General features: G+C 40.1%; 1 protein-coding gene across 7 annotated transcripts in view; it reads right to left on the bottom strand.

Moving 5' to 3' along the window:
- Window positions 1-17,724, bottom strand: part of ABLIM2 (actin binding LIM protein family member 2) — a 237,860-nt gene that overhangs the window by 24,724 nt on the left and 195,412 nt on the right. For all 7 annotated transcript variants that reach the window (XM_050947634.1, XM_050947636.1, XM_050947633.1 and 4 more), the window contains 3 exons: window positions 10,629-10,678; window positions 9,815-9,962; window positions 4,171-4,229 (listed from right to left, as the gene is read on the bottom strand). In XM_050947634.1, coding sequence (XP_050803591.1) covers window positions 4,171-4,229; window positions 9,815-9,962; window positions 10,629-10,678 — 257 coding nt within the window. The remainder of the gene's footprint in view (window positions 1-4,170; window positions 4,230-9,814; window positions 9,963-10,628; window positions 10,679-17,724) is intronic.

Here is a 17,724-nt window from a genome sequence, read left to right on the forward strand (position 1 = left end):
CTCATGAAACTGGGTGACTGGGCAATGAAATGGCACTTGAAATTCAATGCTGAGAAGTGCAAAATAATGCACATTGGAAAAAGTAATCCTAACTATGCATATACAATTATTGAGTCTAAATTAGCTGTTACCACTCAAGAAAGATCTTGGGGTCATTATGGATTGTTCTTTGAAATGTCCACTCAGTGTGCAGTGGAAGTCAACAGCTAACAGAATGTTAGGAACCATTAGGAATGGTAACAAATGAAACAGAAAATATCATAATGCCACTTTAAAAAATCATGGTACGCTCACACCTTGACTACAGCATACGGTTCTGGTCACCCCATCTCAAAACAGATATATTTGAATTGGGAAAAGTACAGAGAAGGACAACAAAATGATTGGGAGTATGGAACAGCCTCCATATGGGGAGAGATTAAAAAGCCTGTGACTGCTGATCTTAGGAAAGAGATGACTAAGGGGAGGAATTAATAGAGGTCTGTAAAACCATGAATGGTATGGAGTAAGTGAATAGGGAAGTGTTATTTATCCTTTCAGATACCACAAGAACTAGGGCTCACCCAAAGAAATTATCAGCACCATGTTTAAACCAAACAGAAGGAAATACTTCTTCATGCAACACAAAGTCAACCTGTGGAACTCACTGCCAGGGGATGTTATGAAAGTCAAAAGTACCATTGGGTTCAAAAAAGAATTAGATAAGTTCCTGGAGGAACGGTCTGTCAATGTCTATTAGCCAAGATGGACAGAGATGCAACTCCATGCTACAGATTTCCCTAAACCTCTGGCTGTCAGAAGCTGGGACTGGACGACAGGGGATGGATCTCTCAAAATTGCCATTCTGTTCATTCCCCCGGAAGCAGCTGACACTGGCCACTGTCAGAAGACATGATATCGGGGATAGACCCAAACTTTTCAGGGTCTTGCCCCCTCATCCCGGGGGGCGGGGCTGCAGCTCGAGGGAAGGACACAGTTATGGGGAAGGGGACTGAGGCTGGGACCACAGCTGTGGGCGGACCCAGGAGCGAAGGCTCAGCCATACTCCTGAACATTCCTCTGCATCTATCCAGGGGGTACGCCCCATAGTCTCAGGACCTTTGGGCTAGATCAGGGGTCGGGAACCTTTCAGAAGTGATGTGCTGAGTCTTAATTTATTCACTCTAATTTAAGGTTTTGCGTGCCAGTAATACATTTTAATGTTTTTAGGTCTCTTTCTATAAGTCTGTAATATATAACTAAACTATTGTTGTATGTAAAGTAAATAAAGTTTTTAAAATGTTTAAGAAGCTTCATTTAAAATTAAATTAAAATGCAGAGCCGCCAGACTAGTGGCCAGAACTTAGGCTGTGTGAGTGCCGCTGAAAATCAGCTCGCATGCAACCTTCGGCACACGTGCCATAGGTTGCCTACCCCTGGGCTAGATGGACCATAGGTGTCACTCAATATGGCCATTCTAATGTTCTTATATTTAGGCCATTTGTCCGGTTTTAAACCAGAGTGTCCTATTTTTGTGTGGTTTATTCCTCATCTGGTACTGAGACAAAACCGATGTGGTTTTGTCCAGAATCGCATGGCGATGCCCAGGGGCGGCCCGTTCACATAGGCGAACTAGGCAGTCGCCTATTGTGCAAGTTAAATGGGGCACCACATTTGAGGGGAAAAAAAAAATCAAATTTAAAAAAATAAATAAATAAGAAAAACAAATAAAATAATGAAGATGTCATTATTTCAATTCCCGTGTGCATATAGAGGGAATATGAATTATAATTCATTTCTCTACATTTCTGAGAATTTATTAATATGTCAAATCTTTTATCTACTGCAAAATAAATAATATTTTAGCAATTTTTTAAAAAATTTACGACACAGGGTCAAGATGACCCACTCTGCAATTTTGATAAGCAATAACTCAGCCACAATGAAACACATCCGCCAATGGCGAGAGCTGCAATGCTAATGACATATAATTCAAATATACATCAAGGTCGCATAGCCAGAAATTCATATAGAGCAGAAAGTCACCATTGACTTATGAAAATTCAAAAGACATTGATGCTACAGATTTATGTAGTGAGCTTCAGGGTTTTTCAAGAAGTCTTAAGAAACATTCCACTCCTGAAGAAATATGGAAGTTTGTTTGTGAAAATAAACTCACAGACAGTTTTCCAAACATCTTTATAGCTCTACACATTCTTTTAACTTTGCCAGTTTCCATAGCTAGTGTGGAATGTAGCTTCTCAAAGTTAAAATTGATAAAAACATATCTGCATTCAACAATGATGCAAGAGAGACTTGCTGGACTTGCCACAATGTCAGTAGAGCATGAAATAGCTGGAAAATTGGATCCAAAAGAACTAGTGACTGAATTTTCAAAACTTAAAGCAAGAAAAGTCATGTTTTAAGAGCACAGAGTGTTTTTTATTCAGAGTGTTCTGTAAATACAGGTTAAAGTTCATTGAAGAGTTCTCTTATTTCTTTTTGTACTGAATGTGGTAGTAATGGCAGTTAAACAGGATAGCAAAATGGATAATTTTGGATTTGTAATAATAAAAATTATAATTAATATTTTTAATGCATTTTTATTTGAAATTGGATTGAAATATCATCTAGCTGTTGTGTACAAATCTATTCTGAAAATTTCATCTCTTTATTTTATCTGATCTCAGAAACATTGGTTGGATAGATGGACAAACAGAATAATTAAGCCTCTGTTTTAAAAAAAAAAAAGCTTAAAAACATTAAAAGGAAAAAAGGGGCAAAATGTTTCCCAGTTTACCAAAAACCTCAGCCTAGATCTGCCCTTGGTGTTGGGGGGTGGGGGATGCCGATAGCACGGTTCGCCTACAGCGCCAGTCGCTGGCAGCTAGTCGAGGGCTGCCTCTGGGGATGCTATTTTGAAGAGCATGTGGCTCTACCCACGCCGGTGCGACCTTGCACATGGCATAACTCCACTGTTCTCTTTGAGGTTGAATTCAGAGTGTCAGAGACTGGGCTCAACACCAAGACTGCTAGTCGTTTTGTATTAACAGGACATACATTTCAAAAAATGCATACAAATATATTCAACATTTCAGCCAGGCTATGGCACTTGCACTCTTGCTGCTCCCCGTGATTAATTGGAGGTCATTTTCTTGTCTTCAGTAAAATACAGCCTAGATCACATACTGTAGTTGTTTCCAAACTTCCTTTTGGAGACAATAGTGCAATGACTATCATCAGCCTCATCATCAACTGTACAGGACAACCTTACAGTTACAAACAACTCAGGAATGGAGGTTGTTCGTAACTCTGAAATATTCTTAACTCTGAACAAAACATTGTGCTTGTTCTTTCAAAAGCCTACAACTGAACATTGACTTAATATAGCTTTGAAACTTTACTGTGTGGAAGAAAAAATGCTGCTTTCCCTTTTTTTTTTGGTACTTTATGTTTAACACATTACTGTACTGTATTCGGGAGGGGATGGGGAGAGAGGGAGGTGTGTGGTTGACTGCTCAGTTTGTAACCCTGGTGGCCGTAACTCTGAGGTCCTACTTAAGTGCCTAGGAGTCCTGTGATGGATAAGGACCCCATTGTGATAGGTGCGGCACAAACACAAAACAACAAGACAGTCACTGCCTCAAAGAGACTACAATAACTATGATTAGATACCCGTGCTTGTCTCCCTCCTCCTCCCCCTGCTCCCTCCCCTTTTTTGATAAAAGGAAAAAGAAAATCTAGGAAACCTACATATATGAACACTGGAAAAAAATCAGATTACCCACATCAGGAAATGCAACCCATCTGTAGGTTGCTTTCCCTTTTCTCTAACATAGGAGAGCTAGCTTCCTTTAAATGTATGTCCTTCTTTCTCAATGATTAATTTAACACTTACTGAGTTCTCTTTATATGTGCAGACTACATTTTTGGATCTGTGTTTGTTTTGGGAGAAAAATAAGACTCTTAATGTTCATGCAACACACAATTAAAGAGAAAGCTCAATCTGGCTGACTGCTTGCTGAAGACACACATGGCTGAACTCCCTTGGCATATGAATGTGTTAGGCAGAGCTGACAGCCAAAAGTCTTTAAAGAGCTGTATGTTATTTGTGATTATCTACCTGGTCACTAAGCTGTGTATTTATGGTACAATATTAGCAGGTGTAACGCATTCTATACTAATACCTACCTGGTGCAATCCGTTCTTTCCGTAGCCAGGAAGAGAAGCAGATTTGGCATATGGGAATCCTGTAAAAGACACAATATGTATTGAGAGATTTTTGCAAAAACCTTTACAATTTAATTAATAAAAACAAGCACAGAATACAAGAAATCAATTGCAAGAGCTATCGCCCAGCCTCTGAGATACAGTACAGATGTGTATGCTTCATCTCAGTCTTGCGGGAGGTTTTTAAAAAGAGAAATATATCCATATCTATAATTCATATCATGTCAGGTCGGGATCATCCCAGATCTCAGAAGATTGCATGCGTCGCAGATGGGGATGGGGAAGACCTCTGAGGAACAATTTGGTGAGGTAGAAAGTGGTACTGAGGACAAAGTCAGAGGTAACCTCTCTGACTCACTGCTGAGCTGCTACCCCAGAATGGTAATAAATGTGCCATTATTTCAGAGGTTCTGCCAACCTGCATTCCTGGCACCTTTTGTAAGAATATGGTCCCGGTGAAATTCCAGTTTAAGAATAGCTTTTTCCTTTGCAGTTTCAATGGGAAAAGGTATTTTCTGTTTCCAGTCTTAAATTGGTGTTTAGTGTTGTTAGGTGCTGTTAAATAGTTATTTCATTTCTCCCTGAGGTGACTGCGTTTCAGCTGTGCGTAAAATGATCTTTGGGTATTGTCCAGATACTCTGGCATCGCTAGAGATGCTCGGATCTCTTTCTACGGCCATTTTCAAACCTCCTTCTTAAATAATCAGTCTAACGATTAGCCAGATCTTTAGAAGGTATAAATCTGTACAGCTTCCTTCACTAGTTCTTTGCCAATTTACACAAACAGAGGATCTAATCCTGTATGTTTAGAAAGGAGATGAATAAGAGGGGACACACTAAAGGTAGAGAAAACAATGAATGGTGTAAGAGAAAGTAAACTGGGCACTCCTATTTATACTTCCTTATTACCTGAGACTGAGGAGATGGTCGATGGAACTGAAAAGCTAAATATTTTAAAATGATAAAAGCAAAAAGGTGCATGCACCATCGGTGGAACTCATTGCCACAAGATCTCACTGTGGCCAGAAGCTTGGCAGGATGCCAGAAAGATAAAGGCATTTATATGAGTAATGTGAAAATCCACAGGCACAGTAGATAGGGTTCATTTAAAAAAATAGGGTATAAACTAGCTACTAATTCATGGGATCAGGAAGAAATTATATTATAATTGTCCATTATGGAGGATTCTTGCACCTTCCTCTGAAGAAAGTGGTACTGGCCATTGTTAGTGACAGGATATTGAATCCTATGGATCAGTTCTCTGACCCAATATGGCAAACTCTATGTTCCTACTTAAAGAACTAAGTGCATTATTTATTATTAGCTACTATTTTGTATTGCAGTTGCACCTAGAGCCCCAATCAGGAATCCAGACCACATTGCATTAGGTAGTGCACATACAAACGATAACGTTACCTCAGTGAAGAACGCTACTGAGGAGATCAATTCCTGTGACCTCTCTGCCCTGCAGAGCAGTGACACAGAGTAGATGGCTGATATGGCTTAGTGTTATCCCAAAATATTGTGACTTTACTGCATATGTAAAGGGATAGGTTAAAATAGGAATAATGAAAAGGCGTAAAGCCCTACATTCAAATTATTTAGGAACACAGGAATTGCAGTGTCAGAAGGGATCAAAGGTTTGTCTCATGCGGTTTCCTGCTTCTAATGGTGGCCTCTTCTGGTTTGTGAAATTCCCAGTCGGAATTTCCCATCATGTTCCTAGGTAATGGTGGAATATTATAGCACCAAAGGGAAATGCTTTGGTGCAAAGTAAACAGTTTAGAATTAACAAACTTCCTTTAATCTCTAACAGTTTGGGAGTTTTACATCCTAAACTTAATGAGGACAAACATTCATTTCAGGATGAAGGTGGTGAATTTTGTGTGTGAAAATCAGAGAAGTGAAGTACAGGCGACATCTTGTGGCCATTTGGAAAACTTCCAGGGGTGAAATCTTGGCCTAATTAAAGTCAATGGGAAAACTTCCATTGACTTCTACAGGAGACAACATTTCATTCTATAGGAAGTTCTCAGGTATATTAAATACTACCTTATTCCTGGTTGCTCTTCTTTGAATGAAACAATCTAGACTGAACTAGCCAACATACTAATAACAACCACAAACATCAGATGCTAAATGCTTCTGCAGTATCTTGTCGAGTTTTTGAGTACTTGACTGATATGTGACAATCTGTCCTTAAAAATTCAGCTCATTGTAAATTGATATGGCTCCTTGCATGCTATTCATGCTAACCTGAAACGCGATGAGACTCCATTTCACCATAGGCTAATTGGGGCCAGATTTACAAAGGCATTTAGGTGTCTAAAAATGCAAATAGGCACTTAATTGGATTTTCAGAAGTGCCCATTTGCATCTTTAGGCACTTCAATACTTTCGAAAATCTGGCCTTTGGTCTTTAAAATTAAAGATTATGGTAAAAAATAACAGAAACAACTTACACTTATAGATGACAAGTTAAAAAGTTAATGTATATTTCACAGCCAAAATATTAAACAGCTGTTTTTGAGAGGAAAATATAAGGCACAACTGCATTACACTGCAAAAAAGTGATAATAGCATCTAGCTCTTATATAGCTTTTTTTCAAGCACAGATCTCAAAGCCAGAAGCAGATCCAGGATTAGAAACCAGATATCCCAAGTCCTGGTCCAATAATATATCCACAAGACAAAAAAGCTTTATATATGCACAATGTGTACTTCCTGCTACATGGTAACCAGCATGTCACTAAAGAAAGGGAACTATTACAACATTGAAAACTAAAGAAACATGATAGTAGTATTGTCTTTTGACTAACTCTGTGCCCAGCGAGTGTACGTAACCATGTGTTCCTGACAGGGTTACTCTTGTTCTTCTTTTATCACCTCCAATTGTATGTTTCATCTTGCCTTAAATTAGTTCTTTTGGATAGAGACCGTCTCTAACTATGTGATTCTGTTTTGGGGCCTCTAAGTGCTATCACAATACAAGGAATAAGTAATAATAGTAACAAGCTAAGCATCAAAGGATCATCTGGGAAGTGGTACAATACCAGTGAGTTAAACAATTATTTGTAGAGCTTCTTTTGCACTATTTCAGACCCCAAAATCAAGAATGTCTGTGGTTCAGGAAATAGTAACTGTTGAATTACCTTTAACTTCTCAAGTTAAATGAGTGGCAGTATAATGCACTAGAAATCTATGTCGAACCATTTATGGACACTGTGTTTTTGTAAATCAATACAGATTTTCTTAGAAGAGCTATTTGTAGCAATCAACCTTCAAAAAAAAAAAGTTCAAATTCACTGAGGAATCCTATTCAGTTACTACTATGTTATTTTGAAATGTTATAAACACCATGTACTAAATCTACCTACCATAATATACATATGTATGTCCCAGTTACATAGCAGCAAGATATTTATGCAGACATTATGTAAGCAAGAAAAGTTAAACAAAACTTAGGATAATGATTGAGTCTTGAATACAATAGATCACACCAATACATGAAGTGGTCTGATACACCATTGGTGCCCAAAGTGCCCATGAGCTTTGAATGAGAGAAATGTTTTGTACAGAACAGAGATAACCATTACTAGCAGTAAATATATACCTCTCTCCAGATAAAGGTATACACACACACACAACCAAATAGAGTTGATAAGGTACAGGTATTTGGATATTCAGCACTTTCCAAACTATATGCAAGGGTTGGAGGTGAAGGGGAGTTCAGCATCTTAATGCCCTCTAGCTTTTTCTTCAACTTGACACGGTAATGCCTGAAATGGTATCCATGAATAAAATCTCTCCCACTAAGAGAGCTCAGTGGGCATACAAGGCCTAAGACACTTAGACACCTAGCCTATAATATTAATATCAGACAGAAAAAAAAATGAACTAGGGTGGAGCAATCGTTACTATGGTGTCTAGTTATTACCGAGTTCAATTGTGGCTTTGCCACAAGACTTCTGTAATGGGCAGGATATTGTTGCTCTGCCCCAGAAGCAGACCTGGAACCAGACTGTGATTCAGCGAGCCACTTGCAGTCCCCTCTTGCTCTGTGGGGGAAGTAATCTGTGCAAGACCTACACCTGACATACATTATTTCCCTTGCTGTGCTGACTAAATTGCACTGACCAACTCTTTGGGTTTAGGGGTGGGGCTAAGGTTCTCTTTACTCCTCATCCACATATGGGAGGGACAACAGCTAAGCAGTGATCAGTGGGGCACTCGGTGGCCTACAAATACTTGAAAGGTGTAAACAAGGAATGAAGGAAAGGAATTATTTAGGACAGCACGGGGGATAGAACTAAGAGTAACTGGATAAAATAAAGGAAGGAAATAAAAGAGAGTGAATATCAGGAAAAAAACCTTCAAAGCCAGAACTATTTAGCTGTTAAATGGTTTTCTAAGATTAGTGGTGGAAACCCTCATTGGGTACACTGAAAACTACACTGGGCAAAACATCTGAAAATGTAACACAAGAAACAACTTGCATCAGCAGGGAGGTGACCACATAACCTACAGGGTCTTTTCTATCTCTGACTTCTGCGGTTCTGAGCTGTGTGTGTGATATTAGAAAATAAAAGATAAATGAGTGAGTGGAAGCAGAATGATAGACCCATGGAGAAACCTGTGACACAGTACGGTGCTTGTATATTAAAAAACAGTTTACTGTGTGTTACAGACGTTTTTATGGGAGAGGTTTTTGCCTCATAAGGTTTTCAGATAAGGCCTGTTATCTCAAAACATGTATAGATAAGCAGCATATCAACCCATCAGTCAGCCTTCTCATGGTGCATGTGCCTACACTATTTATTTGCATAGTCTAAGCTCATTTTTCCCAGTTGCTTCTGGATGTGAGGAGTTTGTGGCATTCAGAGACAGCTTCACGTGCAAAGGGCTTTTATGAAACATTCCCTGTGTGGGAAATGTCTGATGGTATTTGAGAAGGGAAATCACCTTGCTTTGGTTCAGTAGGATCCCAAACTACTTGTTTCTTTTCACTTGGTTCACTCTAGTAACAGATTCTGCTGCATCACTTTTTTCCCTCTCTTGTATAGCTGAGCCATAGTTTCCTCAATACGAAGATGATGGAGCCAGCTATCGTATTACCATTGACTGGCACATTACCTTTGCTGCCAGATATGCTTTGCAGTGGGATGAAAGCTTTTGAAAAACTGCTTCCCCAAATTATTTACCCTAGTCGACCTGTATCTCCATCTCAGTATAGTGGGGGGACCCTCTCTTAGGACAACTTCCGTTCCAAGGTATTTTCCTCTAAAGTTATCTATCATTTTTGTCATTCGTGTACTAAACGTAAAATTTAGGTTCCTTTATTCTTGATGACTATGTCCCTGTACTCCCGCACTTCCTGTCAAGTTAAATGAAGAGAACTTGGAGAACACTTTCAGTACTGATAGCTAGTGAGAGCAGCATTTCAAAACAATGAACCACTGGCTATTCCAATTTACAAATATGGAGTGTTTGGGTGGAGGCCAAAGGCAAAGAATGGAAATGTGCAGAGAAGCCTATGGCATGGCTGTCTCTCTTAGTCAAGCCACAATCCCACATCCACAATTAACAGTGTAAAGTAAATACTTACTTGAATATATGGTGGTTGCATCGTCTTGCATTTGCCGGAGCTGTTCTCTGTCAGTTCCAGGACCATGTGATAGTGACTGAGTATCCAAATCTGGAGAATTAGTTCTGGTGTCCATCTCCCCCTTCAGAATCAGCCAACTGGTCTTTAGCTGAACAGAACAAAACCAAACCTTAACTTTTGCATTTATTCTTGCAAATTCACTGACATGGGAATTCTCTGATCAATTTTTATTTATAGTAATTTTGTACCAATCATTCCCTTAGTCATAAAAGTGGAAGACAGATCCTGTGCAATGCATCATGAGACTGTCAGAAGTTCTAGTATCAGATACTTAACATGATCCACCTGGTTGAGAATGGGTTTCCTATTAATTACTGCTGTTACTCTGTCCTCATTTCAGAACATGTGCATTTTTAAAAATTCAACTATTAATGCCCACAAGTGAATCAATGTTACTTTATTACTTTTTCTCACTTTAAAATAAATAAATTGAATAAAAACATCTCCACTCAACCACCAACGAACGTGTCCGGATTGAGTAAATGCATGAACTTATTGCATTAGTTCAATTCTTCCTACTTTTTGCCTCCCCTACTTGTTCCATCATTTATCGAATTTAGATTGCAAGCACTTTGGGGGAGGTGCAATATCTTTCTATATCCTCTGTGAAGGACCAAACACACATTTGCTGCTATGAAATAACTAGAATAATGATCAATAAAAATAAAATATCTAAAAAATAAAAAAGTTTTTAAAATGGTACCATTGAAAAACACTAACAACCTGCATGTTTTTCCTGCATTCTGGACATTACCTTTCTATTGTCCTGATCAAAACTTCCATCCTCCCCCTCTGATCTTCTTACTGTTAGAATATAAAATTCATTGTAACAGTTAAAACTGCACCATGTCATTTTTTCCCCCATTTTGACTGTAATCATATTGCATGTTTCTGAAAATAATAAAATGATCCATACAAATGAAGGGATATGAGAAGTTGGAAGTGTACTGGTACGATATCATCGACTCATTTAAGCCATTATGAAAATATTAAAATGATTCAATGCTGTAAATACACAGTATATGCATAAAATCTACTCTTCCAAACATTTTAAAGTACCATATTTTACGGAGGATGCTACTTTCTGGGGCTTGACTGGAGGGAAAAAAATATAATTTATCTCATGGCTACACTAGAGAGTTGACAGCAGTGCAGCTGCTGTGAGCTCTCTAATGTAGGCTCTCTAAGATGACGGGAGAGAGCTCTCCCAGCTGATTAACTAGTCCAGCCCCCATGTCTGCCGACATAGCACTTCCACGCCAGCACTTATGTCGGTGTAACTTATGTCGCTCAGGGGTGTGATTTATTCACCCTCGAGTGACATAAATTATGCCAACAAAAGCTGTAGTGTAGACATAGCCTTAGAAACAGATTGTGACTCAGCCTAACACAGCTGTCCAAGGGAGAACCCTGTGTTGCCATGTTAATGCTCTCCACAGGGTAGCTTGGGCCTAGCAGGTTTTACACTTGGCCCTCATTCCTCTCCCCCAGCAGGTAGGAGGGAGGGTACAGAAAATGGATCCGCCACCTCAAAATGTCAGCCAGCAAAGCTAAATCACTGTGGGAGGGGTTAGGAGTAGGGAATAAGCTGTCCCCCTAAAAAGGGCTGCAGTAAACCATTTCACTGTCAGGAGCAGAGTCACATTCTGAGTCACAATTCCTTTCCTGACAAAGTGAGTATTCACCCATGAAAGCTCATGCTCCAAAAAGTCTGTTAGTCTATAAGGTGCTACAGGATTCTTTGCTGCTTTTACAATTCCTTCCCTAGGCTTCTCCTGGGCTAAGTGTTACTCTGACACAAGGCAGATACAAAACTTTCAATCCAGCCCTTAATGATCAACATCATGGCATTAGCAAGAGCAGAGTCTGCGTAAGAGTTGTGATTACCAACACCACTGCAGAAAAAGACAACCAAAGTGCAGCCTGTATTTTCTGAATGTCTCAATTTGCTAAAGAATTGTCTGTTGAAATTTTTTTTGCTCACACTAAACTTGCCACTATACAGTACTTTGTATTGAGTTACCAAAAAATCTTGCCATTAGAAGGTCCATTAGAAGGGTTCTCCTCTCCCCTTGCTTTTCTGGCCATTTCATGTCCTTTATTTCCAGATAGATATAGTTGTGGCTCTAAATGATACTGATATCTGCACCCCAAAAATGATTTCACAACCCACAGATTTTGCAGACATACACACGCCAAATTGCATAGAACAACTTGCCAAAGTTTGGGCCTAGGAGACTCAGTGTTTTAAAACATTGATGGATACACCTTTTTAAAGGTGTCATAATGGTCACAGTGGGGTGGCAACAACTCTTCCCTCCCTAGCCTCCGGCTCCTCACCCAGCATGTCTGCAGATATTTTGTATGGCTTCTGCCCTTCTTGGGCAGACTGAATCTGCCATAAGCACTCAGGTGCTACACCTCTGCAGCCCCTAAGCCCCCACATAAAACCAAATTTTAGATCTATGTTTGTATCTGTATGTAGCGGAGTGAAACTCCTACCCCCAAAAGCTGGAAATGGTGAACATTATATTGTCCCATGCATGCAGCAGAGGGCAAGTGGAAAAAAACTTTGAAAGACAGCTCTTATTATCAGGGGTGGTTCTAGGCACCAGCAAAGCAAGCAGCTGCTTGGGGCAACCCATTTGCAGGGGCGGCAGTTGACAGGGCTCCAGCCTGGGAGTTGAAAATCAACAGGGGGCCCTGGGAGCTGTAGTTCCTTGGTTCCCTGCCTATAGAGCCAGCCCTGGAACAGGGAAAGAACTACATTTCCCAGCATTCCCTTGGCTGCTATCAACAGGAAAGGGAAGGGGAGGGAGTATGGTAGCTGAAACCTCATACTGCAGCTTGCTGTGAATGGAGAACTCACTGCTAGAGCAGGGTGGTACTGTGCATGGGGAACAAATGTGCCCAAGGAGTAGAAGGCTTTGGCCCAGATATCCCCTTCAGAAGACATCCCCAGACTGGATTAGGGATACTGGTGTGAGCTCACCTTTCAGCCCCCAAAGGAGGAATTGGGTGGACTAAATGGACAGTGCCCTTCTCTATCTGAAGCCTAGCAAGGGAGGTATGTGGATCCCACTAGACCTGGGCAGCTTTAGATACAGTACCAGGCACTTAGGAGGATTTCCACTTCTGAGCGATGGAAGCAGAAATTGACTTTTCTTTTCCAGATATAGCTAATATTCAGAAAGAGAATCTAGCACCTGCCTTCCAGATTTGAACACCTCAAAATTCAGGAGTGCTCAAGCTCAATTTGGGCAGCTGTTACTTCGTTTCTCCCAAATCAAGTATACTGATCCACTATAATTTGCTGTAGAAAAAGTAGGATAATATTGAGCAAGAAAAGCTTCCCAGTGGTTTTTAGGACTGGAATTGCTATTTTCAACAGCCATTGCCTTTTTTTTAAGTTTTATTTGTTTAAAAGGAAGACAGTGATATTACATTGGCAAATTCCCCATAGAAAGAAAGAGTGGAACAAAAGAATAATAAAGGCAACTCAACTTTTCCTCATTTATGGAGAACATTCTTATAATATGCATTCAGATATCCTCCAACTACTCAAGCTGAAAATTGTTCCACTTTATTGCAGTTCTGTAACCATATGGGAACCCATCCTGTCTGTGTTCTGTGCACATCCAAAATTCCTGCTGAATGACCCGCCCTGAGAGCAAGTTACCAGTGAACCAGGGCTGGGGCAGAAGGAGGGTGCAGGTGGGGAGGGGGGAAGAGCCCAGGGCTGGGTCAGCAGGGGGTGCGAGTGGGGGGCAGAGCCCAGGAGTGGGGCAGAAGGGGGGGAGCCCTGGGCTGGGGTGGGGGCAGCCAAATTGTTTTTTTGCTTGGGGTGGCAAAAAACCTAGAGCCGGCCCTGCTTGTCATATACACCTTGTACACAATAGGGCTGCTACTAGCTGGCCAGTACATGGTATGGACTGGCCACAGTGCTTTCTTCTCAGAGATACACACCAGATGCGCTTCACTATAAGACCTTTTAATGTACTGCACGGTACTGCTGTGTAAGGTATATTACACAGAGCACAGCCTAGTGGTTGAAGGGTATAATACAGTTTAGCATTCTATTACACCATCCCCTTTCTGGAGGTGCTTTAATAAGCTTTTTGTCAAGATTAATGCTGTGTGAAATGCTAAAAAAAGAACAGGAGGAACTTAATCTTACAGTATATTTCTAAGCAAATGATCCACACATTTTAACCTGAACCTTGCAAACAGTGGTCAAAATATTCAAACATAGGGTCTGATGCTGCTTGGAACTCCAGTGGGCAGACCCCAGCACTTGCTGGGAGTCCAGTCAAAGTCAATGGGGCAAAGCATGAATGCCAGGGTCAGCCCATGCAGTGTTCCTTGAATCTTAGGCATAAAACTACATTAAGGCACCTATATCAAAGTGACCTGATTTGTAGAGGTGCTGAGCATTGGCTTCTGTGAAAATTGGGCTACTTAGCCCCTCCGAAAATCAGGTCCTTTTTATATGGACATCTAAATATGGGCTCCAGGAGCCCAAGTTCAACCATTTGAGCTCTCCATTTGGATCAATGCTAAAACTGATGAAGGTCAAACTCTTTTAAAAAGTTTTAATATTGAATCCAAAGTTTTGAAAATATAAAAAGACACTAAAGAAGAAAAAAGCAATACCACCCTCTGCAGCTTTCCCATCCCAATTCACAGCCTGAAATCACGCATGTGACATTTTTCCAGCTCATTTTTATTCTGAATCTAGGCATTTATAACAGGAACACAAAGGCTCTTAGCTACAACAAATCTGCTCAGCATTGCTGTAATTGAGACCTTTCGAAGTCAAATGTTTTGGAAGAGTTTCTTGCACTTTTTGTTTTAGAGAACATTTTTGTGCTTGTTTGTTCAAACTTGGTTTCTTCAACAAGAGAATGTTCTCTGGCTCCAACTCCCGAATGTCCAACTTCAATGCCCCTTTAGTTTAAGAAGCTGAATCATCAGTTGCTAATGTGTTTGTTCTTTAGCAAAAAGATTTACACAACTTCTGCTGGGAGCTCCTCCGGAACAAAAGGTTGTTTCCATTAGTCTCTCCATAGAAATAGATACTTCATCACTCTCAGTTTTTGTTTTCATTTAGAATAAATTAGTAGGTGCACGCCTGTAGAAACCCAGCCAGCCTCCATTTTCTACACTCCCTTTCAGAACCTTGTTTATATATAAAACAAAGATTAAAATACATCTCCTCAGGGTACTGCAGAGATGTCTGACTGACCTGCATATTAACAAATAGGACCTCTCACCCCAATGTATATCAGGAATAACTTCGCTGAAGTCAGTATAGTTACACCAGTATAAAGCTGACAGAGGAATCTGGCCCTTGGCTGTGTATGTCAGCCTGGAGGCTGACACAGAAAACCTAAGACCATGAAGAAAAACTCCCTTTTTCAGAGTCATTTGGCACACCAGAGGCAGCTATAAAATAATTAAGGATGACATGCTCATGGAACAGCATGTTAGGGCCAGATCCTCAGTTGATGCAAATCAATGTCCTACAGAAGTCAATGAAGCTATACTGATTTACACCAGCTGAGGATTTGGCTTTGTGTTTTGCTAGTGATTTTCCCAAAACTTACTCTAATGATTCAGGCATTTTTGCCTTGTCAGTAGCTTTTTGCTTTGTTTCACTATTTTATTACCAATGATTTGTAGCTCTGCAGAGGAGGAGAAATTAAAGGCTTTGGATAGACTTTAATGTTTGCTATTTATCCTAAAGCCAAGCGCTCAAATAAATGGATTCCATCTCATTGACACTGAGGTGACCCTGGTATGTGCAATGCAGATACTGTGAGCTGAAAACATCTATCAAAGTCCAAATGATAAAGCATATTAAAGCACGACTGGACCTTGCTTTGTTCTGAAGCTTAACCAGAACAGTCTAAGAGGTTATTTAAATGTCAATGATCTAAAACTGTTTATGCAATTGCCTAGCATCAGACACTTCAGTTATGGAGAATGTGTGCATGCTGACTCACTGTACTCAATCTCAGTTTGACTGATAATGGTAATAGGGTTGATACAATATACTTCAACTTCTGTGAGGCATTTGACTTTGTGCCACAAGACATTTTGTTTAAAAAACTAGAATGATATAAAATGAACATGACACACATTAAACGGATTAAAAACTGGCTAACTGATAGGCATCTAAATGTAACTGTACATGGAAAATCATCCAGCGGGTTTATTTCTAGTTGGGTCCCGCAGGATGGTTCTTGGCCCTACATTACCATTTTTATTAATGACCTGGAAGAAAATAAACTCATCACTGCTAAAGTTTTCAGTCAACACAAAGACTGGAGAAGTAGTAAATAATGAAGAAAAGTATTTAGAGTGATCTGGATTGCTTAATAAACTGGGCACAAGCAAACAATATGCATTTTAATATGGCTAAAAGTAAATGTATACATCTAAAAACAAGGAATGTAAAAACTAACAACTTACAGGATGGGGAAATCTGTTCCTGGGAAGCAGTGACTCTTGAAAAAGCTTTGGGGATCATGGTGGATAATCAGCTGAATATGAATTCCCAATGTCACACTGTGGCCTAAAGGGCTAAGACAATCCTTGGATGCATAAAAGGGGGAATCAAGAGCTGAGGGTTTTTAACCTCTCTGTCTGGTGCTGGTGTGACTGCTGCTGGAATATGCTGTGAAGTTCTGGTATCTACAATTCAAGAAGGATGTTGAAACATTTGGAGAGGGCACAGATAAGAGCCATGAAAACCACTAATAGGTTAGAAATTTACCTGACAGTGATAGACTCAAGAAGCTCAATTTATTCAGCTCAGAGGTGACTTGATCAAAGTCTGTAAGTACCTCCACGGGGAATATATTTGATAATAGGCTTTTTCAGACTAGCAGGGAAAGGTATAACAAGATCCAGTGGATGGAAGTTGAAGCTAGACAAATTCAGACTTGATGTAAGACATAATTACTCTTATTGATAAATATTTAACAGTTGGAGCCATTTACTAAAGGTTGTGGTAAATTCTTCATCAGGGGCAGTTTGTAAATCATGATTGACATTTTAAAAAAAATATAGGCTCTAGTTCAAAGGAAATTAATTTGGGGAAGTTGTATGGCCTGTGTTTTACTAGATGATCACACTCTTCTGACTTTGTAATCTATGAATCAACAGTAGGCAGACAGAAGCCCTTCTTTCTTTCTTTCTGAGCTTCCATAAATCAGTCAGGTCTGATGCAGACCACTATCCAACTGGAAGAGCCAATGCTCTCCATGAAAAGAAACGTGTAATTTTCAAAAAGTCAATGATGGGTACAATAGAACACCCTACTTTTGACAGCATAAGTTAAAAAAAAACACTCAAATAAAATCACAAACCCTAATTATCACCAGAGAAAGGTTTTCAAGCCCGGATCCTCTTCTTTTCTGAATGTGCAGTCCTCTGCTTATTTGAGCCTGTGATGTATCTGCTGTATTTCCTAAATCTTCACCTCCATTTAAGCCTTTGCTCCTCTTACTGCTTACCAGCTTAAAGCCAAATTATGGCTACTCCAGAGCAAGTGCAACAAAAGAGAGAAGATGTATGAACCCTTCCATCCTGCCCCCTCCCAATCCACTTTGTGCTGTCAGGCAGAGGGTAGTCACAGCTTGGTTGCAGGCTCTGGGCCATGCAAGGGGCTGGGATGGGCAGTTATTGCTGCCAGCAGCACTAATAGTTACAGAGGAGACATAGCGCATAGCAAAGAGGAATAGGAATGATCCTGTCCTCCCTGGTACAATGGCAGGCCTCTCTCATGACTTGAGCACCTTGCTGTAGAGCATTAAGTGATATGACTATATATCTATCACCTGCAG

This window comes from Gopherus flavomarginatus, chromosome 3, assembly GCF_025201925.1.
Source record: "Gopherus flavomarginatus isolate rGopFla2 chromosome 3, rGopFla2.mat.asm, whole genome shotgun sequence".
Lineage (NCBI taxonomy): Eukaryota > Metazoa > Chordata > Testudines > Testudinidae > Gopherus > Gopherus flavomarginatus.